Source organism: Somniosus microcephalus, chromosome 13, assembly GCF_052327205.1.
Source record: "Somniosus microcephalus isolate GS21.2 chromosome 13, FLI_Smic_1.0, whole genome shotgun sequence".
Classification (NCBI taxonomy): Eukaryota; Metazoa; Chordata; class Chondrichthyes; order Squaliformes; family Somniosidae; genus Somniosus; species Somniosus microcephalus.
The window spans coordinates 2,209,617-2,234,481 of record NC_140999.1 but is presented as its reverse complement, the minus strand read 5'-3'; the positions used below and the strand labels follow the sequence as shown (position 1 = coordinate 2,234,481).

The window sequence follows — 24,865 nt, the reverse complement described above, 5'->3', positions numbered from 1 at the left end:
TATTTATTCAGGGTAACGGTCACTCACTGTAACTGTACAGAGTCACTGTTTATTCAGGGTGAGGGTCACTCACTGTGTAACTGTACAGAGTCACTGTTTATTCAGGGTAAGGGTCACTCAATGTAACTGTACAGAGTCACTGTTTATTCAGCAGAACAATTCCTGCTTCTGTCGTACTCATCACTGAGAAAAGTGAAGTCAGAACGAGGAACCGAGGGCAGGAGGAGTTTCCCTGGAGCAGAGATTGGAGTGTATGGTGATTCAGTGAAATACACTCTCCGACAAACCATGGTTTATGGCTGCTCTCTCGGACTAATGGAGCAATTGGACTGGAGCCCAGAGTACCTCAGAGCCCAGTTACTCCCAGGATTGTCTCATAAGGCGAGAGCACTTTTGGAGGAAGGTAACCCTGTAAACAGAGGGCACTGGGGGCCTCGGAGGCAGCAAGCTCCTGGGGGAGCCAACACTGGCGACTCTCAATAGGGGGCTGGGCACGGGGCGTGCTGCCCCAGGCAGGGGTTCCCAACTCTGGCTGGCATATTCCTGGAGCTTTCATCACATGACCTCCTCCCTCCAATTGCCCCGCCCCACACTCCCGCCATTGGTCACCCGGCATGCCCATCCTCGCAGTGCCCCGCCCCACACTCCCGCCATTGGTCGCACAACTCGCCCATCCTCGCAGTGCCCCGCCCCACACTCCCGCCATTGGTCGCACAACTCGCCCATCCTCGCAGTGCCCCGCCCCACACTCCCGCCATTGGTCACCCGGCATGCCAATCCTCGCAGTGCCCCGCCCCACACTCCCGCCATTGGTCGCACAACTCGCCCATCCTCGCAGTGCCCCGCCCCACACTCCCGCCATTGGTCGCACAACTCACCCATCCTCGCAGTGCCCCGCCCCACACTCCCACCATTGGTCGCACAACTTGCCAATCCCCACAGTGCCCCGCCTACACTCCCGCCATTGGTCGCACGACACGCCAATCATCGCTGTGCCCCACCCCACACTCCCGCCATTGGTCGCACGACACGCCAATCCTCACAGTGCCCCGCCCACACTCCCGCCATTGGTCGCACGACATGCCAATCATCGCTGTGCCCCACCCCACACTCCCGCCATTGGTCGCACGACACGCCAATCATCGCTGTGCCTGCCCCACATTCCCGTTATCGGGCACATGACACGCCCATCCTCATGGCACCCCGCCTTCCCACAACCAATTGGAAAGCGAACAGGCTCCTTGTTGTCCGATTGGATGATTCTTGAGCCTATTTTTAATAAATGAACAAAAGTGTTGAAAGTAAAAGATTTTTTTTTATTGCCCCAGTGATTTTTCTCCCGGGTGTCCCAGTGATTAAGCTTCAATTCCAGGAGACTCCAGGACACTCCTGAAGGGCTGGCAACCCTCGGGGCCAGGGAGGCACTGTGGGAATGGCTGGTTTGTGCCGGCCTCCTCCAGACTGGCAGAATCATTGACTTGACTTTGGAGCACCTGGAATGGGAGCCCACCCCACTGTCCAAGTGCAGCAGCGAGGGTCCCAGGTCACCTTACAGCGTCCCTTCTAACGGAGAGAGGTCTGTAATAGTGACCAGTATTACACTCCCATCTCATCCCCTCTGAAACACATTCCATTGGTGATTGGAAATTGTGGCCAATTCTGGGCCCCGCGCTTTAGGAAGGATGTCAAGGCCTTGGAGAGGGTGCGGAGGAGATTTACTAGAATGGTTCCAGGGATGAGGGACTTCAGTTACGTGGAGAGACTGGAGATTGTTCTCCTTAGAGCAGAGAAGGCTAAGAGGAGATTTAATAGAGGTGTTCAGAATTATGAGGGGTTTTGATCGAGTAAATAAGGAGAAACTGTTTCCAGTGGCGGGAGGGTCGGTAACCAGAGGACACAGATTGAAGGTAATTGGCAAAAAAACAGGTGAAATGAGGAAACATTTTTTTGCGCAGCGAGTTGTTGTGATCTGGAATGCGCTGCCTGAAAGGGCGGTGGAAGCAGCTTCAATAATAACTTTCAAAAGAGAATTGGAGAAATACTTGAAGGGGACTCATGTGTGGGGCTCTGGGGAAAGTGCAGGGGAGTGGGATTAATTGGAGAGCTCTTTCAAAGAGCCGGCATGGGCACGATGGGCCGAATGGCCTCCCTTCTGTGCTGCATCATTCTATGATTCTATGGCCAGCGGCACAGTTTAAGCACTCCCACTGTTTGCTGTCTGGTGCCGGTAACTGGGCTCGTGTGTGCCTGCCCTGTTTACAGTAATCAGAAATTGCCGCCCACTGCTGCTCACTGTCCCTGCAGCAGTTTCCTTACTCTGTGTGAGAGAATCACAAAGAGATTCAGGATCGAGCAACCAGTGCGACAGGTATGTGAGCGCTGATCCCCGAGCGGGAGGTCAGGCCGACACTTTGGTCGCTTCGGACAACATTCCGAGGCTTCATTTGTTTCAGTGCTGCGTGACATCATTGTGCAAAGATGAGTTGCCTTCTGTTGTTTTCAGGAAACACTTGCTGAAAGGACTCTCCTGCGGGGCCGACACCTGCAGTGGAGTGAGGTAAGTGTGAGTGAGCCTAACCCGACCACCCGCTGCAACAGGCACTTGGAGTTCTGACACTCCCTCAGGTGACCGGCACGCTCTGCCCTCTCACGTGGATGTAAAAGATCCCACGGCCACTATTGGAAGACGAGCTGGGGAGTTCTCCCCGGTGTCCTGGCCAATATTTATCCCTCAACCAACATCACTAAAAGACAGATGCTCTCATTGCTATTTGTGGGAGCTTGCTGTGTACATTGTGGCTGCTGTGTTTCCTACATTACAACAGTGAGTACACTTTAAATACATTGGCTGTGAAGGACTTTAGAACGTCCTGAGGCTGTGAAAGCTGCTGCAGAATTGCAAGTTTGTTCCTTTCGAAGTTATGGTGAGAAGCCTTGATCCCTCGGTGTGTTTGGACATTGGCTGAGGACAGAATCAGGCTCGACTGTGAGGCTCCCCTCAGTCAAATAGCCCGATAAGATTCACACATGAAGAACGGCCCCTTGGGTGAGGGACTAGAAGCCCAGTGCCCTCAGTGAGGGTGGGTGGGGGTGAGACTGGAGTCAAACACACGTCGGAAGGTTCTCATTGCTGTTTCTGAGATCTTGCTGTGCGCATTGTGGCGTTTCCTACATTACAACAGTGACTACACTTCAGATTTCCCAGCTGTGAAGCACTTTAGGACGTTCCTTGGGGTCAGGGACAGCTGTGCTCCCAGCTACCAGTCTCTGATTATAGTGACTGTGTCCCCGATAACAACCCTTGGGAGAGCCCCAGGTCACGGCACTTTGGAAAGTTATCATTGAATCTGCTTCCACCGCCCTTTCAGGCAGCGCGTTCCAGATCACGACAATTTCTTCCCTCCCCTTTAGTTTACTCCCTTCCTCCCTAGAACTGCGAACTCTCACTGGGGGGGGCAGGTCCCATGGGTGCTGACTCTCACTGGGGGGGGGTCCCATGGGTGCTGACTCTGACTGGGGGGGGCGGGTCCCATGGGTGCTGACTCTCACTGGGGGAGCGGGGTCCCATGGGTGCTGACTCTCACTGGGGGAGTGGGTCCCATGGGTGCTGACTCTCACTGGGGGGGGGTCCCATGGGTGCTGACTCTCACTGGGGGGGGTCCCATGGGGGCTGACTCTCACTGGGGGAGCGGGGTCCCATGGGTGCTGACTCTCACTGGGGGGGGGGTCCCATGGGTGCTGACTCTGACTGGGGGGGCGGGGTCCCATGGGTGCTGACTCTCACTGGGGGAGCGGGTCCCATGGGTGCTGACTCTCACTGGGGGAGCGGGTCCCATGGGTGCTGACTCTCGCTGGGGGGGGGGGTCCCATGGGTGCCGACTCTCACTGGGGGGGGGTCCCATGGGTGCTGACTCTGACTGGGGGGGCGGGGTCCCATGGGTGCTGACTCTCACTGGGGGGGGGTCCCATGGGTGCTGACTCTCACTGGGGGGGGGGACCCATGGGAGCTGACTCTGACTGGGGGGGGCGGGTCCCATGGGTGCTGACTCTCACTGGGGGAGCGGGTCCCATGGGTGCTGACTCTCACTGGGGGAGCGGGTCCCATGGGTGCTGACTCTGACTGGGGGGGGGGCTGACTCTGACTGGGGGGGCGGCGGGTCCCATGGGTGCTGACTCTCACTGGGGGGGGGTCCCATGGGTGCTGACTCTCACTGGGGGAGCGGGTCCCATGGGTGCTGACTCTCACTGGGGGGGGGTCCCATGGGTGCTGACTCTCACTGGCAGGTCCCATGGGTGCTGACTCTCACTGGGGGAGCGGGGTCCCATGGGTGCCGACTCTCACTGGGGGGGGGGGTCCCATGGGTGCTGACTCTGACGGGGGCGGCGGGTCCCATGGGTGCTGACTCTCACTGGGGGGGGGTCCCATGGGTGCTGACTCTCACTGGGGGGGGGTCCATGGGTGCTGACTCTGACTGGGGGGGCGGGTCCCATGGGTGCTGACTCTCACTGGGGGAGCGGGGTCCCATGGGTGCCGACTCTCACTGGGGGGGGGGTCCCATGGGTGCTGACTCTGACTGGGGGGCGGGGTCCCATGGGTGCTGACTCTCACTGGGGGGGGGGGGGGTCCCATGGGTGCTGACTCTCACTGGGGGGGGAGCGGGTCCCATGGGTGCTGACTCTCACTGGGGGGGCGGGTCCCATGGGTGCTGACTCTCACTGGGGGGGGGGGCAGGGTCCCATGGGTGCCGACTCTGACTGGGGGGGCGGGTCCCATGGGTGCTGACTCTCACTGGGGGGGGTCCATGGGTGCTGACTCTGACTGGGGGGGGCGGGTCCCATGGTGCTGACTCTCACTGGGGGGGTCCCATGGGTGCTGACTCTCACTGGGGGGGGAGCGGGTCCCATGGGTGCTGACTCTCACTGGGGGGGCGGGTCCCATGGGTGCTGACTCTCACTGGGGGGGGGGCAGGTCCCATGGGTGCCGACTCTGACTGGGGGGGGGGCTGACTCTGACTGGGGGGGGCGGGTCCCATGGGTGCTGACTCTCACTGGGGGGGGCGGGTCCCATGGGGTGCCGACTCTGACTGGGGGGGGGCGGGGTCCCATGGGTGCTTGGTTTCCCTCCACTATTGTGCCCAGTGGCCTGGACAGTGAGCATTGGCAGGATATTATAGAAGGAGTGTCAGAGGCAGGCCTGACTGCCGCACTGGTCCAATGGGAGCTCCTGGAGCGGCACTGAGGCCAACTGCAGCTCCACAACGTCTCAGATTAACAAACTCCGCACAGGCCCGAGATTGGTCAGTAACTCACCACCTTTACACTCTGAGCTCTGCAACCTCTCTTCAGAGAGATTGCTTGGGTCCAGGTAACCTCACTGAGGGACAACGGATTATTCTGTTGTGCAATCTCCGATCCGCCCCCTCACCGCTCCCTGCCTCGATTCACATCCCCCCTCTCGATCCACCCCCCCGATCACTCCCCCTTCCCCCTCCCCCCAATCCCCCCTCCCCCAATCCCCCTAATCCCCCTCCCCCCAATCCCCCTCCCCCCCCCCTAATCCCCCACCCCCAATCCCCCTCCCCCTCCCCTTCCCCCCTCCCCCCCCCAATCCCCCTCCCCCAAATCCCCCCTCCCCCCAAATACCCCCTCCCCCAATCCCCTCCCCCCCAAATCCCCCCACCCCCCCAATCCCCCCTCATCCCCCTCCCCCCAATCCCCCCTCATCCCCCTCCCCCAATCCCCCTCCCCCCAATCCACCCCTCCGCCCAATCCCCCCACCTCCAAACCACCCCTCCCCCCAATTCCCTCCCCCAATCCCCCCTCCCCCCAATGCACGCCCCCCTCTCACCACCTGGGAGTCAGTGTAGGTCAGCGAAGGGTGAGGGGTGAACGGGACTGGGTGTGAGTTAGGAGAGCGGGGGCAGTGAGCACAGGGGGGGATGGGTGAAACGGGACTCGGTGCGAGTTAGGACACGGGGCAGTGAGCACAGGGGGTGATGGGTGAACGGGACTGGGGTGATGGGTGAACGGGACTGGGTGTGAGTTAGGACATGGGGCAGTGAGCACAGGGGGTGATGGGTGAACGGGACTCGGTGTGAGTTAGGACACGGGGCAGTGAGCACAGGGGGTGATGGGTGAACGGGACTGGGTGCGAGTTAGGACACGGGGCAGTGAGCACAGGGGGTGATGGGTGAACGGGACTGGGTGTGAGTTAGGACACGGGGCAGTGAGCACAGGGGGCGATGGGTGAACGGGACTGGGTGCGAGTTAGGACACAGGGCAGTGAGCACAGGAGGTGATGGGTGAACGGGACTGGGTGTGAGTTAGGACACGGGGCAGTGAGCACAGGGGGTGATGGGTGAACGGGACTGGGTGTGAGTTAGGACACGGGGCAGTGAGCACAGGGGGTGATGGGTGAACGGGACTGGGTGTGAGTTAGGACACGGGGCAGTGAGCACAGGGGGTGATGGGTGAAAGGGACTGGGTGTGAGTTAGGACACGGGGCAGTGAGCACAGGGGGTGATGGGTGAATGGGACTGGGTGTGAGTTAGGACACGGGGCAGTGAGCACAGGGGGTGATGGGTGAATGGGACTGGGTGTGAGTTAGGACACGGGGCAGTGAGCACAGGGGGTGATGGGTGAACGGGACTGGGTGTGAGTTAGGACACGGGGCAGTGAGCACAGGGGGTGATGGGTGAAAGGGACTGGGTGTGAGTTAGGACACGGGGCAGTGAGCACAGGGGGTGATGGGTGAACGGGACTGGGTGTGAGTTAGGACACGGGGCAGTGAGCACAGGGGGTGATGTGTGAACGGGACTGGGTGCGAGTTAGGACACGGGGCAGTGAGCACAGGGGGTGATGGGTGAACGGGACTGGGTGTGAATTAGGACACCGGGCAGTGAGCACAGGGGGTGATGGGTGAATGGGACTGGGTGTGAGTTAGGACACGGGGCAGTGAGCACAGGGGGTGATGGGTGAACGGGACTGGGTGTGAGTTAGGACACGGGGCAGTGAGCACAGGGGGTGATGGGTGAACGGGACTGGGTGTGAGTTAGGACACGGTGCAGTGAGCACAGTGTGTGATGGGTGAACGAGACTGGGTGTGAGTTAGGACACGGGGCAGTGAGCACAGGGGGTGACGGGTGAACGGGACTGGGTGTGAGTTAGGACACGGTGCAGTGAGCACAGTGTGTGATGGGTGAACGAGACTGGGTGTGAGTTAGGACACGGGGCAGTGAGCACGGGGTGATGGGTGAACGGGACTCGGTGCTAGTTAGGTCACGGGGCAGTGAGCACAGGGGGTGTTGGGTGAAGGGGACTGGGTGTGAGTTAGGACACGGGGCAGTGAGCACAGGGGGTGATGGCTGAACGGGACTGGGTGTGAGTTAGGACACGGGGCAGTGAGCACAGGGGGTGATGGGTGAACGGGACTGGGTGTGAGTTAGGACACGGGGCAGTGAGCACAGGGGGTGATGGGTGAACGGGACTGGGAGTGAATTCGGACACGGGGCAGTGAGCACAGGGGGTGATGGGTGAACGGGACTGGGTGTGAGTTAGGACACGGGGCAGTGAGCACAGGGGTTGATGGGTGAACGGGACTGGGTGTGAGTTAGGACACGGGGCAGTGAGCACAGGGGGTGATGGGTGAACGGGACTGGGTGTGAGTTAGGACACGGGGCAGTGAGCACAGAGGGTGATGGGTGAACGGGACTGGGTGTGAGTTAGGACACGGGGCAGTGAGCACAGGGGGTGATGGGTGAACGGGACTGGGTGTGAGTTAGGACACGGGGCAGCAGAGTTTTGGAGGAGGTGAAGTTTACGGAGGGTGGAAGGTGGGTGGCCAGCCCGGAGAACGCTGGAATAGTCGAGTCTGGAGGTAACAAAGGCAGGGATGAGGATTTCAACAACAGTGATAGGACTGAGATGGGGGCGGAGGCGGGCGATGTTACCGAGGTGGGAGTCGGGAGTCTGAAATGCAGTCGGAAATTAAAGCAGATATCAATCAAATTGGTGTCGAGTTGTCAACATTTTAACTGAAGGAAACCGTTAACCATTAACTCAATAAAATACCCACAGAAAACATTGTTAGCGAATAATTCTTCAGGATACGGAAGCAGTGATGGTTTTCGAGTATCATTTAATGTGATTATTATGGGGTGCTTGCTGGTAACCTGTTTCCACTCACTCTCAGCCGGCTGACTCTGTATTTGTACGATAAACAGAGGTGGATCTGTCAGAGCCTGAGGCTTTAGACAGGGATTGTGTTTTAGGCAGGGGGTAACTCACCTCAAGCAGGGTCTGTGCAGCGATTGCCTGTACATGCAGGGAGTGCAGCCAATGAATTTGAAGTGTAGTCACTATTGTAAAGTATGAAATGCAGCAGCCTCAATGTACACAGCAAGATCCCACAACCAGCAATGAGGGAATCTGTTTTAGTGATGTTGGCTGAGGGATATATATTGGCCCCAGGACACCGGGGAGAACTCCCCAGCTCTTTGAATAGTGGCTGTGGAATCTTTTATGTCCACCTGAGAGGGCAGATGGGGCCTCGGTTTAACGTCTCATCCAAAAGTCGGCACCTCCGACAGTGCGGCGCTCCCTCAGTACTGCCCCTCCGACAGTGCAGCACTCCCTCAGTACTGCCCCTCCGACAGTGCAGCACTCCCTCAGTACTGCCCCTCCGACAGTGCAGCACTCCCTCAGTACTGCCCCTCTGACAGTGCAGCGCTCCCTCAGTACTGCCCCTCCGACACTGCGGCGCTCCCTCAGTACTGCCCCTCCGACAGTGCAGCACTCCCTCAGTACTGCCCCTCCCGACAGTGCGGCGCTCCCTCAGTACTGCCCCTCCGACAGTGCGGTGCTCCCTCAGTACTGCCCCTCCGACAGTGCAGCACTCCCTCAGTACTGCCCCTCCCGACAGTGTGGCGCTCCCTCAGTACTGCCTCTCCGACAGTGCAGCGCTCCCTCAGTACTGCCCCTCCCGACAGTGCAGCGCTCCCTCAGTACTGCCTCTCCGACAGTGCGGCGCTCCCTCAGTACTGCCCCGCCGACAGTGCGGCGCTCCCTCAGTGCCGCCCCTCCGACAGTGCGGCGCTCCCTCAGTACCGCCCCTCCGACAGTGCGGCGCTCCCTCAGTACCGCCCCTCCGACAGTGCGGTGCTCCCTCAGTACTGCCCCTCCGACAGTGCGGTGCTCCCTCAGTACTGCCCCTCCGACAGTGCGGTGCTCCCTCAGTACTGCCCCTCCGACAGTGCGGCACTCCCTCAGTACTGCCCCTCCGACAGTGCAGCACTCCCTCAGTACTGCCCCTCCGACAGTGCGGTGCTCCCTCAGTACTGCCCCTCCGACAGTGCGGCGCTCCCTCAGTACCGCCCCTCCGACAGTGCGGTGCTCCCTCAGTACCGCCCCTCCGACAGTGCGGTGCTCCCTCAGTACTGCCCCTCCGACAGTGCGGCGCTCCCTCAGTACCGCCCCTCCGACAGTGCGGTGCTCCCTCAGTACCGCCCCTCCGACAGTGCGGTGCTCCCTCAGTACTGCCCCTCCGACAGTGCGGCGCTCCCTCAGTACCGCCCCTCCGACAGTGCGGCGCTCCCTCAGTACTGCCCCTCCGACAGTGTAGCACTCCCTCAGTACTGCACTGGAGTGTCAGCCTCGATTTTTGTGCTCAAGTCTCTGGAGTGGGGCTTGAACTCACAACCTTCTGACTCAGAAGCGAGAGTGCCACCCACCGAGCCACGGCTGCCACGTAAAACCCTAGTTCTTAAAATCCTCGTTCTGCAGAGTTCCAAACCAATGTGAGTGAAGTAGATGGGAGGCTGTTGAGTGCTGACAGATGCACGCACACAGCTGTACAGATGGTTAGCTATAGATCAGCAGCTCGACACGGTACTGTGCCCAGCTGTTGCAGGGCTATCGAGGGTGGGGAGGTGGGAGGTGCAACTTCACACACTAACTCCCCACTTGCCGCAGAATATCCCACCCAAACTGCTCGCACCATTTACGTAAATCTTGACTGCCCGCTACCACAGCCAAAGGCCAGCGAAAGCAGCGAAGGCGGGCAGACTGTGAGCGTTCTTGCTGAATGTCTTTCAGTGACGGGTGGGCAGGAGTTGCCCATTCAGTGCGGGGCGATTTCAAAGACCAGAAATGAGCGTCTTGATGCTGCAGCTGTCCTGAACACAGCAGATGTGAAATTCCATTTGCGGAGCGAGCAGCGGGAGCGAGAGGAAATATGTTTCCAGAACACTCCTGAGACTCGATGTAGAGTGTTGGAGAGCCAGCACTGTGACTGTACCAAGGCACAAGTTTAAGATGATTAAAGGAGTTGATCGGGTCGAGAGAGAGAAACTATTTCCTCTGGTGGGGGGAGTCCAGAACAAGGGGGCAGAACCTTAAAATTAGAGCCAGGCCGTTCAGGGGTGATGTCAGGAAGCACTTCTTCACACAAAGGGTGGTGGAAATTGTTAAGTCCGTGAATGATTGAAACACGAACTAGCAGGAGTGAAAACAAACAGATCTTTACTGGTCAAAGGCATTAACGAAACTAAACAACAGAGGCTCTCTAGCGCCTTTTATACAGGGGTGGTCACTGCCGGTACTGCAGTCTGAGACCAGTTATTCTCTTAAAGGTACATACACAACAATTCCTCCCCTTTTAGATAAACAGTACATAACATTCATTTAACAACTAAATGATAACGAATTACACTCACAATTACTGTTGCTAGATACATTGGTTAAGTTTAAGCAATTATAAGTTCAGTCTTTGAGGAGGCTTCCTGATTCTGTCTGGATAACGCCTCTTTGGGGTATCAGGTTCTTCTGGCAATGTTGAGTAGGGATCAATGTCGTTGTTTGGTTCATCTGCTTCCAATATTACCGGTTCTGCGGTAGCTGCAATTGGAACGTCGATTTCATTACCAGGTGTATCAGATCGTGGTGTGGAGTTGACGTTTTCCAGTGACTCTAGAATCTGGTCAGCATGGCGCCTTACAATGCTCTCCCCAATGTCCACGGTATACATGAGAGGTCCTTGTCGTGTACAAATCGTTCCTGGTTGCCATTTCTCAGTGCGGTAGTCCCGGGCCAAAACTGGTTGACCTATCTTAAAACTCCTGGTCGGCCTTTCATTCATATTCTGAAACTGCCTGTTCTCCACATCTCTTCGGACGTCTGGCTTAACCAAATCCAAGCGGCATCGTAGTCTTCGATTGAAGAACATCATGGCTGGAGTTTGGTTGGTAACCGCATGTGTTGCATTCCGGTAGGCAAACAATAAGTTGTCCACCTTGTGTTGTAGGGGTATATCTTCATTACACATTGCCTTGATAGCCTTCTTGAATGTTTGGACAAACCTCTCGGCCAGTCCATTGGTGGCTGGATGATATGGGGCAGATGTGTAATGCTTAACACCATTGTTCTTTAAGAACCTCCGGAACTCTTCAGACACAAACTGTGGTCCATTGTCAGAGCAAATCTGTTCAGGCAGCCCATTCCTGGCGAATATGGTTCGTAAAACTGTGATAGTTTTTTCCATGGTGGTTGAGGACATTTTTATTACCTCTGGCCACTTTGAATGTGCATCCACCGCAATTAAAAACATCGAGTCCATGAAGGGACCAGCAAAATCAATGTGCACCCTTTGCCATGGAGATGAGGGCCACTCCCATGGATGCAGAGGAGCTTGTGGTGGGGCGTTTTGGACCTTCTGGCATCCTGCACAGCTCTTGGTCATCTCTTCGATTTCTCTATCAATTCCCGGCCACCACACAAACGCTCTGGCTAAGTTCTTCATTTTTATCCCACCCAGATGACCCTCATGAAGCTCATTGAGCACTCTATCCGTCAACTTAGGTGGAATTACTACTCTGGATCCACACATCAAGGTTCCTCTGCACACTGACAGCTGTTCTCTTCTCGGCGAGAATGCTGGCAGCAGTGGTTCGCCATGTGCTGGCCATCCCTTCACCGTTAAATCATAGACCCATGATAGTGTCGGGTCATTCCGCGTTTCCTTTTCTATGTTTGCATTCGTCACAGGGAGACATTCGACTATGGTTGAGTGGAATAACTCCATTGGATCTACTGCAAGGTCTTCTTCTTCCACCGTCGGCAACGGTAGACGTGACAATCCATCAGCATTTCCATGCTGTTTAGTTCCTTTGTACTCGATGTCATATTGGTGTGCCCCTAGGAAAAGGGACCATCTCTGCAGCCGTTGTGCTGTCATTATCGGTACGCCCTTCTGAGGGTTGAAAATGGAGACAAGAGGTTGATGATCGGTTAGTAGAGTAAATTTTTGACCGTGCAGATAGTGATTGAACTTCTTCACCCCCCACACTAGGCTGAGGGCCTCTCTGTCAATCTGGGCGTAGTTACGCTCGGCAGAAGTTAACGAGCGTGACGCAAAAGCTATCGGCCCCTCCAAACCATCAAGGAATTTATGTGACAGTACCGCCCCAATGCCGTAGGGAGACGCGTCACACGCCAGCCTGAGTGGCAGTGCTGGGTTGTAGTGAGCCAATACTTCCTTTGAAGTGATTAAGTCCTTACTCTTCTGAAAAGCACGCTTACAATCATCGCTCCATTTCCATGCTACTCCCGTTTGTAGCAGGGCGTTCAGCGGGTGCAGAATTGTCGACAAATTCGGCAAAAACTTATGATAGTAATTCACCAACCCGAGGAATGACCTCAGTTGCGACACATTTTCAGGCGCTGGGGCCTTAACAGCCGCTTCAATTTTGTCAGGGGACTTATGTAACCCCTCTTCATCAATCACGTGGCCACAATACGATATCTGTTTCTTAAAAAATTCGCACTTGGGGCGGTTGGCTCGCAGCCCATGTTCCCGTAGTCTAGTGAGCACCTGTTCTAGGTTGTTAAGGTGTTCACTGTCATCTTCACCTGTTACAAGGATGTCGTCCAAGTAACACTGAGTCCCCGGAATCCCTTGCAGGACTTGTTCCATCGCTCTTTGCCATATCGCCGGAGCCGATGCTACTCCGAATACCAATCGATGATACTGGTAAAGACCTTTGTGAGTGTTTATCGTAAGATACTTCCTAGAGGACTCTTCAACCGCCATCTGCAAATATGCTTGTGCTAGGTCAATTTTTGTAAAACGCTTCCCTCCAGACAGCGAGGCGAAGATGTCTTCCATCCTTGGAAGAGGATATTGTACTGTGCGAAGGACAGGGTTCACCGTCACCTTGAAATCCCCACAGATGCGAATCTTCCTTGGCTCTCCGGACTTATTGCTTAACGTTTTCTTCATGACAGGAATGGTGGGTGTCGCCCACTCGCTCCAGTCGACCTTAGACAACACGCCCGCCTTCTCCAGATTCTCCAGCTCTGCCTTGACGGCTGGGCGAATTGCATATGGTACCGGTCTCGCTTTGAAAAACTTGGGAACTGCATTCTCTTCTATTTTTATCGAGGCGGTTATGCCTTTAAGCGTGCCCAGTTCTTGTTGAAATACCTCTTTGGCGTTAGCTAAGATTGTTGACAATCGTCCAGGAGTGACGTCTTCATCTTTTTTACCATCCACCGTCATTGCATGAATGGAATGCCAATCTAAGTTTATCTTCCTGATCCATTCCCGTCCCAATAACGGTGGTCCACCATTTGGCAGTATGTAGAGATACAATTTCCGTATTTTCTTGCCATTGTATTCGACAGGCACCCTTATTTTTCCTCTGGGGTATACTTTTTGCCCCGTATACGTCGTCAAGACGATGGATGTCTCTCTCAAGGGTATGTGTGAAAATAGCCGCTCGTAGTCTCGTCGATTCATGACGGTTAGCGCTGATCCTGTATCCAATTCCATTTAAACTTGGGACCCTGCTATCGTGAGAGTGACCCAAATGGTTCGGTGATCCTCTTTTGCGATTACATTGTGAAGTTTGAGACAGCTTAGTCTCCTGTTTCCGGATTCACTATCGCTCATCTGGTCTTTGGAACTACTGTCCGTCATCTTTTGTACTTTCTTGTACGGTTCCTTAGTAGCCTTTTTGTTGTCGCTGGTCTTCTTCCCAGACCTACAAACTCGTTAAAACTCTTCGCCTTCGGTTTGGCTGGAGTAATCAGGTCCCGCAATAGGCCGTTAAGTTTAACAATATCGATGCCTTTTTCCCCTCCGCTATATCGTTTGCCTCGAAATATACCTCGACTCTTTCCACATACGTGGTCCAGTCCTCTAATGTGTTATCAAAAGCAGTGATACAGCCAGTCTTCGGCATCTTGCAAATCTAAAATAGGTCCGAACGCTGCCCGGCTTCGAAACACCGGCCGCGCCCTGTGTGCTCCACCCTCTCTCTCTCTCTTTGCTTCCCGACTCGCTGCCCGGCCCCGTTGAAAAGCCACCCGATCGAGCTTCAGCCCGCCGCAGCCCAGGAAGGATCAGAGCACTACCCGCCACCAGCCCGATTAGCTGGGAAACCACGGACCGAGGAACCCAGCCTGGCTCTGGACAGTCTCTCCTGCAAGTTTTTTTTACCCGATGATTGACGGTCGACGCCCGTTTCTCGAGTTTCAATGGCCTCTATTTTTTTTTTTTCTTCTGGCTCCGACCTTCAACAACGTCGTCGGAGCTGCTGCTGAGTTGCAGGTACGTTTGTTTCTTACTCGTCGCCAGTGTTAAGTCCGTGAATGATTGAAACACGAACTAGCAGGAGTGAAAACAAACAGAATGTGATGAAATATTCCATTCATCACTCATCAGTATTTCTCTGCCTGTGACTGTGGTTGGTTTCAGTTTCATTTCCATTGTATTGTACTGTGTGTAGAGCTTCGCCCACACCTGGCTCCTATGTAAGCTGGCCCAGCCTGCAGCACATCCAGTGCGGCAGACCTCTGGATGGAAGATACATTCTCCTCTGTGTGTTACCTTCTAAGTCAATAAAAGCCTTGTTTTGTTTCGCTAACATCGAGTCTCGGATTTATTGAGGCACATCACAGATCTTTACTGGTCAAAGGCAATAACGAAACTAAATAACAGAGGCTCTCTAGCGCCTTTTATACAGGGGTGGTCACTGCCGGTACTGCAGTCTGAGACCAGTTATTCTCTTAAAGGTACATACACAACAGAAATCTGGAATAAAAACAGAAAATGCTGGAAATACTCAGCAGGTCAGGCAGCATCTGTAGAGAGAGAAACAGAGTTAACGTTTCAGGTCGATGATCTTTCATCAGTGCAAATCTGGAACTCTCTCCCTCAAAAGCTGTTGAGGCTGTGGGTCACTTACAAAAACTGAGATGGATGGATTTTTGTTAGGCGAGGGTATTAAGGGTTACGGAACCAAGTCAGGTAGATGGAGTTAAGATCTGATAGTATGTGGAACAGGCTCGAGGGGCCGAATGGCCTCCTCCCGCTCCTAGTTCCGTTGGGGGGGGTGATAGTTCGCTGATGTTCAGTTATAGCAAGTGCTGAATCAGCGCAAGCAAATGAAATCAGAGACAAATAATGACATTGTGCCTTGAATTCCTTTTCAGTGCCCCAGGAAAACACACCTTCAGTCTCTGCTCCCGCTCATCTGCAGCTGTCCCGCCTCCCTCTCTCTATTCCCTCTCTCTCTCCATTCCTTCTCTCTCTCTCTCTCTCTCCATTCCTTCTTTCTCTCTCTCTCCATTCCTTCCTTCTTTCTCTCTCTCCATTCCTTCTTTCTCTCTCTCCATTCCTTCCTTCTCTCTCTCCATTCCTTCTTTCTCTCTCTCCATTCCTTCTTTCTCTCTCTCCATTCCTTCTTTCTCTCTCTCCATTCCTTCCTTCTCTCTCCATTCCTTCCTTCTCTCTCTCCATTCCTTCCTTCTCTCTCTCCATTCCTTCTTTCTCTCTCTCCATTCCTTCTTTCTCTCTCTCTCCATTCCTTCTTTCTCTCTCTCTCCATTCCTTCCTTCTCTCTCCCCATTCCTTCTTTCTCTCTCTCCATTCCTTCCTTCTCTCTCTCTCCATTCCTTCCTTCTCTCTCTCCATTCCTTCCTTCTCTCTCTCCATTCCTTCTTTCTCTCTCTCTCTCCATTCCTTCCTTCTCTCTCTCTATTCCTTCCTTCTCTCTCTCTATTCCTTCTTTCTCTCTCTCTCCATTCCTTCTTTCTCTCTCTATTCCTTCTTTCTCTCTCTCTCCATTCCTTCTTTCTCTATTCCTTCTTTCTCTCTCTCCATTCCTTCTTTCTCTCTCTATTCCTTCTTTCTCTCTCTCTCTCCATTCCTTCTCTCTCTCTCTCCATTCCTTCTTTCTCTCTCTATTCCTTCTTTCTCTCTCTATTCCTTCTTTCTCTCTCTCCATTCCTTCTTTCTCTCTCTATTCCTTCTTTCTCTCTCTATTCCTTCTTTCTCTCTCTATTCCTTCTTTCTCTCTCTCTCTCCATTCCTTCTCTCTCTCTCTCCATTCCTACTCTCTCTCTCTCCATTCCTTCTTTCTCTCTCTCTCTCCATTCCTTCTTTCTCTCTCCATTCCTACTCTCTCTCTCTCTCCATTCCTTCTTTCTCTCTCTCCATTCCTACTCTCTCTCTCCATTCCTTCTTTCTCTTTCTCTCTCCATTCCTACTCTCTCTCTCTCTCCATTCCTTCTTTCTCTCTCTCTCTCCATTCCTTCTCTCTCTCTCTCTCTCTCTCCATTCCTACTCTCTCTCTCTCTCCATTCCTACTCTCTCTCTCTCCCTCCCCCGACCCTGTGTGCTGGTTAATGGACGAGCAATTCCCCAAATGACATCAGCGGCTGTGGGAGAGCTGCCTGAGCTCAGGAGTGCCGGGAGGATCAATCGAAGCACTTAGGCAGCCCGGGCAGGAGGGCTTTGCTGATGAAGCCCAAGTATGATCGGTTCAGGAGCGACTCGGTGACAGCAGCGGGCGGCTTGCTGCAGAGCCTGGCCATGAGCGGCAAGCTGGGTGCGGCTCCCGTGGCCGAAGAGCCGGAGGACTCCACCACCTTCTGCACGCTCATCCCCAAAATCCCGCACTGGAAATTCTCGCCCTCCTCCTCCGGCTTCCTGGGCGGCCGGAGCCCGGCCAAAGAGCTGTGCCCCCCAGGCGCTGCCCCGCCGCCCGGGCTGGCCGCGGTCCTGGGATCCTGTGACTCGCTGTGCCCCGCTCCCTGCTCCCTGCAGCCCGCCGACAGGCAGCGCGGAGGGGCCGGCAGGAGGGTCCGGGTGGAAGGGGTCAAGCTGGCCGGCCAGGAGTGGACCCGCAAGGGCAGTTTCATCAACAAACCCTCCCAGGGCTGGCTGCACCCGGAGAGCAAAATCCTGGGATCCGGAGTCTCCTACATCGTCAGAGTGAGTACAGAGCTCCTTAACCCTTCACCAGGGGCGTGAGTGTGAGCACAGGGGTGGGAGGGGGAGTGAGTGTGAGCACTAGGGTGGGAGGGGGAGTGAGTGTGAGCACTAGGGTGGGAGGGGGAGTGAGTGTGAGCACTAGGGTGGGAGGGGGAGTGAGTGTGAGCACTAGGGTGGGGGGAGTGAGTGTGAATACTGGGGGTTGAGTGTGAACATGGGGGATCAGCGTAAATGGGGTGAGTGAACGCGGGGGGGTGAACACTGGGGGTTTGAGTGTGAACACGGGGGGTGAGTGTGAACACGGGATGAGTGTGAACAGGGGGGCTCAGCGTAAATGGGGTGACTGTGAACACAGTGGGGGAGGGGGGAGTGTGATTGGGGGGGACTGAGACTCAGTACCCAGCTGGTATAAAGTGTGGATCCACAACATCACCTGTCCCCACAATTTGCAGCCTCGCACACTTTACACACTCCCTCCATTCACTGTTACACACTAGCTGCGTTATATTGAAAGCTGGGATTATCATCCCAACTCATATTCTGTAGTAAAAGGTTTAGAGGAAAGTTTTTAAACAAGATTGTATTGTTGAAAGGACAGTTGTTTGGAGGGGTGTGCGACACACTATTACAGTGAGGAGTGTGCGACACACTATTACAGTGAGGGGTGTGCGACACACACTATTACAGTGAGGGGTGTGCGACACACACTATTACAGAGAGGAGTGAGCGACACACACTATTACAGTGAGGAGTGAGCGACACACACTATTACAGTGAGGGGTGTGCGACACACACTATTACAGTGAGGGGTGTGCGACATACACTATTACAGTGAGGGGTGTGCGACACACTATTACAGTGAGGGGTGTGCGACACACTATTACAGTGAGGGGTGTGCGACATACACTATTACAGTGAGGGGTGTGCGACATACACTTACAGTGAGGGGTGTGCAACACACTATTACAGTGAGGAGTGTGCGACACTACAGTGAGGAGTGAGCGACACACTATTACAGTGAGGGATGTGCGACACACACTATTACAGTGAGGGATGTGCGACACACACTATTACAGTGAGGGGTGTGCGACATACACTATTACAGTGAGGGGTGTGCAACACACCTACAGTGAGGGGTGTGCAACACACTATTACAGTGAGGGGTGTGCAACACACTATTACAGTGAGGGGTGTGCGACACACTATTACAGTGAGGAGTGTGCGACACACTAGTACAGTGAGGAGTGAGCGACACACTATTACAGTGAGCAGTGAGCGACACACACTATTACAGTGAGGGATGTGCGACACACACTATTACAGTGAGGGATGTGCGACACACTATTACAGAGAGGAGTGAGCGACACACTATTACAGTGAGTAGTGTGTGACACTATTACAGAGAGGGGTGAGCGACACACTATTACAGTGAGGGATGTGCGACACACACTATTACAGTGAGGGGTGAGCGACACACACTATTACAGTGAGGAGTGAGCGACACACTATTACAGTGAGGAGTGAGCGACACACACTATTACAGAGAGGAGTGAGCGACACACTATTACAGTGAGGGGTGAGCGACACACTTACAGAGAGGAGTGAGCGACACACTATTACAGTGAGGGGTGAGCGACACACACTATTACAGTGAGGGGTGAGCGACACACACTATTACAGAGAGGAGTGAGCGACACACTATTACAGTGAGGGGTGAGCGACACACACTATTACAGAGAGGAGTGAGCGACACACTATTACAGTGAGGGGTGAGCGACACACTATTACAGAGAGGAGTGAGCGACACACTATTACAGTGAGGGGTGAGCGACACACACTATTACAGAGAGGAGTGAGCGACACACTATTACAGTGAGGGGTGAGCGACACACACTATTACAGAGGGGAGTGAGCGACACACACTATTACAGAGAGGAGTGAGCGACACACTATTACAGTGAGGGGTGAGCGACACACTCTATTACAGAGAGGAGTGAGCGACACACTATTACAGTGAGGGGTGAGCGACACACACTATTACAGAGAGGAGTGAGCGACACACTATTACAGTGAGGGGTGAGCGACACACTATTACAGAGAGGAGTGAGCGACACACTATTACAGTGAGGGGTGAGCGACACACACTATTAGAGAGAGGAGTGAGCGACACACTATTACAGTGAGGGGTGAGCGACACACACTATTACAGAGAGGAGTGAGCGACACACTATTACAGTGAGGGGTGAGCGACACACACTATTACAGAGAGGAGTGTGCGACACACTATTACAGAGAGGAGTGAGCGACACACTATTACAGTGAGGAGTGGGATGCAGTGTTGTATCATTATTAACTCAGAAATATTAGACCTGTTAGTCTAACATCTGTTGTGGGGAAGTTATTGGAATCTAGAATCAAGGACAGAGTGACTGAGCACTTAGAAAACTTTGAGCTGATCAGAGAGAGACAACATGGATTTGGAAAGGGTCGGTCATGTCTAACGAACCTAATTGAATTTTTTGAGGCAGTAACTAAATTAGTTGACAGGGGAATGTCTATGGATGTAGTGTATATGGGCTTCCAGAAGGCCTTCGATAAGGTTCCACAGAAGAGACTGTTAGCTAAAATTAAAGCTCGTGGAATTGAAGGCAAATTCTTGACTTGATTAGGAGATTGGTTAGACGGCCTAAGACAGAGAGTAGGTACAATGGGTATGTACTCGAATTGGAAGGAAGTGACTGGTAGTGTCCCACAGGATCTGTGCTGGGGCCTCAATTATTCACTGTATTTATTAATGACTTAGATAATAGCAATAGAGTGCCATATATCCAAGTTTGCCGATGACACAAAATTGGTGGTATAATAAGTAATGTAGACGGGAGCATAAAATTACAAAGAGGCATTTTTATCTATCGAATCGCAGCCAGAAAATCACCTGCAATGTCTTCTCTTCCCGCTCCCGCACCATTACCTCTGGTGTTCCCCAAGGATCTATCCTTGGCCCCTCCTATTTCTCATCTACATACTGCCCCTCGGCGACATCATCCGAAAACACAGCGTCAGTTTCCACCCCTCCACTGTTTCTAAAATTGTCAGCCTGCTTGTCTGACATCCAGTACTGGATGAGCAGAACATAGGAACAGGAGGAGGCCATTCAGCCCCTTGGGTCTGTTCCACCATTCAATGAGATCATGGCTGATCTGCGACCTAACTCCATATACCCGCCTTTGGCCCATATCCCTTAATACCTTTGATTAACAGAAAGCGATCAATCTCCGATTTAAAATTAACAATTGATCGAGCATCAATTGCCTTTTGCGGAAGAGAGTTCCAAACTTCTACAATCCTTTGTGTGTAGAAGTGTTTCCTAACTTCACTCCTGAAAGGTCTGACTCTAATTTTTAGACTCTGCCCCTAGTCCTAGAATCCCCAACCAGCGGAAACAGTTTCTCTCTCGCTACCCTATCTGTTCCCCTTAATATCCTGAAAACTTCGATCAGATCACCCATTAACCTTCTAAATTCTAGGGAATACATCCCTAATTTGTGTAACCACTCCTCGTAACTTAACCCTTGAAGTCCGGGTATCATTCTGGTAAACCTACGCTGCACTCCCTCCAAGGCCAATATATCCTTCCTAAGGTGTGGTGCCCAGAACTGCTCCCAGTGCTCCAGGTGTGGTCTAACCAGGGCTTTGTACAGCTGCAGCATAACTTCTACCCCCTTGTATTTTTGAAATTTTCTCCAACTAAATATTGGGATGACCGAAGCCATTGTTTTTGGTCCCCACCACAAACTCTGTTCCCTAGCCACTGACTCCATCCCTCTCCCCGGCAACTGTCTGAGGCTGAACAAGATTGTTCATAATCTTGGTGTCGTATTTGTCCGACCACACATCAGTAAGACCATCTATTTCCACCTCCGGAACATCGCCCGTCTCCGCCCCTGCCTCAGCCCATCTGCTGCTGAAACCCTCCTCCAGGCCTTTGTTACCCCGAGACTTGACTATTCCAACGCACTCCTGGTCGGCCTCCCACGTTCTACCCTCCATAAACTTGAGATCATCCAAAACTCTGCTGCCCGTGTCCTAACTTGCACCAAGTCCCACAGCCCTTCGAGATCTCTGCGCTCCTCTAATTCTGGCCTGTTGAACATCCTCGATTTTAATCGCTCCACCATTGGTGGCCGTGCCATCAACTGCTAAGGCCCTAATTTCTGGACTTCCCTCCCTAAACCTCTCCACCTCTCTTTTCTCCTTTAGGACACTCCTTAAAACCTACTTCTTTGACCAAGCTTTTCGTTATCCGCCCGAATAGCTCCTTATGTGGCTCGGTGTCATGTTTTGTTTTAATAACGCTCCTGTGAAGCGCCTTGGGACATTTCACTATGTTAAAGGTGCTGTATAAATATAAGTAGTTGTTGTTGGTAGGTTCAGTGAGGGGACTAAACTGTGGCCAATGGATTTCAACACAGGTAAGTGTGAGGTCATCTGTTTTGGACCAAAAAATGAAAGATCGATCTGAGTATTATTTAAAATGGTGTAAAGCTGGGAACAGTGGTGGTCCAAAGAGATTGAGGGGTCCGTGTACGCAGGTCACTGAAATGCAGTAGCCAGGCCCAAAAAATAATTAAAAAGGCTAATGGAATGTTAGCCTTTATAACGAGAGGGCTGGAATATAAAGTTTTGCTGCAGCTGTACAGAGCCCTGGTTAGATCACATCTGGAGCACGGTGAGCAGTTCTGGGCATCACACCTTTCATAGGATTACATCGGATATACGGCACAGAAACAGGCCATTCGGCCCAACCAGTCCATGCCGGCGTTTATGCTCCACTCGAGCCTCCTCCCGTCTTTCCTCATCTAAATCTATCAGCATAACCCTCTATTCCCTTCTCCCTCATGTGCTTATCTAGCTTCCCCTTAAATGCATCGATACTATTCGCTTCAGCCACTCCCTGTGGGAGCGAGTTCCACATTCTCACCACTCTCTGGGTAAGGACATTTCTCCTGAATTCCCTATTGGATTTCCTGGTGACTATCTTATATTGATGGCCTCTAGTTATGCTCTTCCCCACAAGTGGAAACATTCTCTCTGTATCCACTCTATCCATAATTTTAAAGACCTCTATTCGGTCACCCCTCAGCCTTCTTTTTTCAAGAGAAAAGAGACTCAGCCTGTTCATCCTTTCCTGATATGTATACCCTCACATTTCTGGTATCATCCTTGTAAATCTTCTCTGCACCCTCTCCAGTGCCTCTATATCCTTTTTATAATATGGCGACCAGAACTGTACACAGTGCTCCAAGTGTGGTCCAACCAAGGTTCGATACAGGTTTAGCATAACTTCCCTACTTTTCAATTCTATCCCTCTAGAAATAAACCCTAGTGCTTGGTTTGCTTTTTTTATGGCCTTGCTAACCTGTGTCGCTACTTTTAGTGATTTGTGTATTTGTACTCCGAGATCCATTTGCTCCTCTACCCTATTTAGATTTGTATTTTCAAAGTAATATGTAACCTCCACCCGCCCCCCCCCCTTGATTTTTCTTACCAAAATGTAATACGTCACATTTATGTGTGTTTCTTGTAGATCCCTCCCCGGTCTTACTAGTTTAAAGCCTTTGCCACCTCCCTATTTACCCTTTCCGCTAGGACACGGGTCCCATCCCGGTTCAGGTAGAACCCGTCCCATCGGTGCAGCTCCTTCTTGTCCCAGTACTGGTGCCAGTGTCCCATGAAAAGGAACACCTCTTCCCCACACCAGCCCTTTAGTCACGTGTTAATTCTCCTGCGGCCCAGGAGCGAGGACAAAGCCCAGGAGTGGCGCAGCGTGGACCAGCAGCGGGGTCGGGAGGACCACACTGCAGCCTATGAAACCCAGGCAGAGAGGGCCTGCGGGAAGGAGGGAGGAGGACAGTAGGAGTGTGTGTGTGCTAGGCCGTTGTAGCAGAGCCTGGTCTCCAATCATCTTGGTTCCCCTTGCCATTGGACCAAAACCTTGCTCTGACAAGCCCGCGTGGTAGCTGGTGTGCAACGGCCACCCCACGTTAAAAGAATTCACGCACAGGCATCTTCCACCCTTTAAAATGAAGTTCGGGACCTGGAATGTCAGGACCCTCGTGGACAACCCCAACAGTGACAGACCGGAACACCGTACTGCTATCGTTGCCCGGGAGCTCAGGCGTTTCGACATTGACATCGCCGCCCTAAGCAAGACCCGGCGGGCAGGGGAAGGCCAGCTCAAGGAGCAAGGCGGTGGCTACACCTTCTTCTGGAAAGGCAAACCTGAAGAAGAACGCCGCCTCCATGGGGTAGGCTTCGCCATTAAAAAATGAGCTAGTTGAACATCTCAGAGACTCCCCTTTTGGAATAAACAAACGCCTCATGACTCGACGGCTCACCCTAGCCTGGAACCAGTGTGCTACGGTTATCAATGCATACGCCCCAACACTGCTCATCGCAAGAATCCTCCTGAATCGCCTTCTCCCAGTGGCTGAAGAGCTCCTCTGAGTCGCAATGCAGATTCCGCCCACTAATGGGCAGAATGGACATGATCTTCACCGCACGTCAACTACAAGAGAAATGCAGGGAACAGCACCAACCGCTGTACATGGCCGCCTTTGACCTCACAAAGGCCTTCGACACCATCAACCGTGAGGGATTATGGAGTGTCCTCCTCAAATTTGGCTGCCCTCAAAAGTTTGTCACCATCCTCCGCCTGCTTCACGACGACATGCAAGCCATGATCCTGACCAACGGTTCCACCACAGACCCAATTCACGTACGGACCGGGGTCAAGCAAGGCTGTGTCATCGCACCAACGCTCTTCTCGATCTTCCTGGCTGCAATGCTCCATTTCGCCCTCAGGAAGCTTCCCGCTGGAGTGGAGCTAATCTACAGAACAAATGGGAAACTGTTCAACCTCCGTCGCCTCCAGTCCAGACCCAAGCTCATCCCATCCTCTGTCATCGAATTACAGAAAGCAGACGACGCTTGCGTCTGCGTACGCTTGAGGCCGAACTCCAAACCATCATCAACACCTTCACCAAAGCGTACGAGAGCATGGGCCTTGCACTAAACATCGTAAGACAAAGGTCCTCTACCAACCTGCCCCCGCCACACAGTACTGCCCCCCGATTATCAAAATCCATGACAAGGCCTTGAACAACGTGGACCACTTTCCATACCTCGGGAGCCTACTGTCAACAAGGGCAGACGTCGATGACGAAGTCCAACACCGCCTTCAGTGTGCCAGTGCAGCCTTCGGTCGCCTGAGGAAGAGAGTGTTTGAAGACCAGGACCTCAAACCCAGCAACAAGCTCATGGTCTACAGAGCAGCAGTGATACCTGCCCTGCTGTATGCCTCAGAGACATGGACCATGTACAGCAGGCACCTCAAAGCACTGGAGAGGTACCACCAATGCTGCCTCCGCAAGATCCTGCAAATCCATTGGCAGGATAGGCGCACCAACGTCAGTGTTCTTGCTCAGGCCAACATCCCCAGCATCGAAGCTTTGACCACGCTCGATCAGCTCTGATGGACGGGCCACATTGTCCACATGCCCGATACGAGACTCCCAAAACAAGCGCTCTACT

General features: G+C 53.3%; 1 protein-coding gene across 1 annotated transcript in view; it reads left to right on the top strand.

Annotated features, from left to right (window-relative positions):
• The first annotated feature begins 16,798 nt into the window (after positions 1–16,798).
• Positions 16,799–24,865, top strand: part of shc2 (SHC (Src homology 2 domain containing) transforming protein 2) — a 52,551-nt gene continuing 44,484 nt past the window's right edge. Inside the window, exon 1 of the mRNA XM_086004331.1 lies at positions 16,799–17,272. Within this exon, the coding sequence (XP_085860457.1) occupies positions 16,799–17,272 (474 nt within the window). The remainder of the gene's footprint in view (positions 17,273–24,865) is intronic.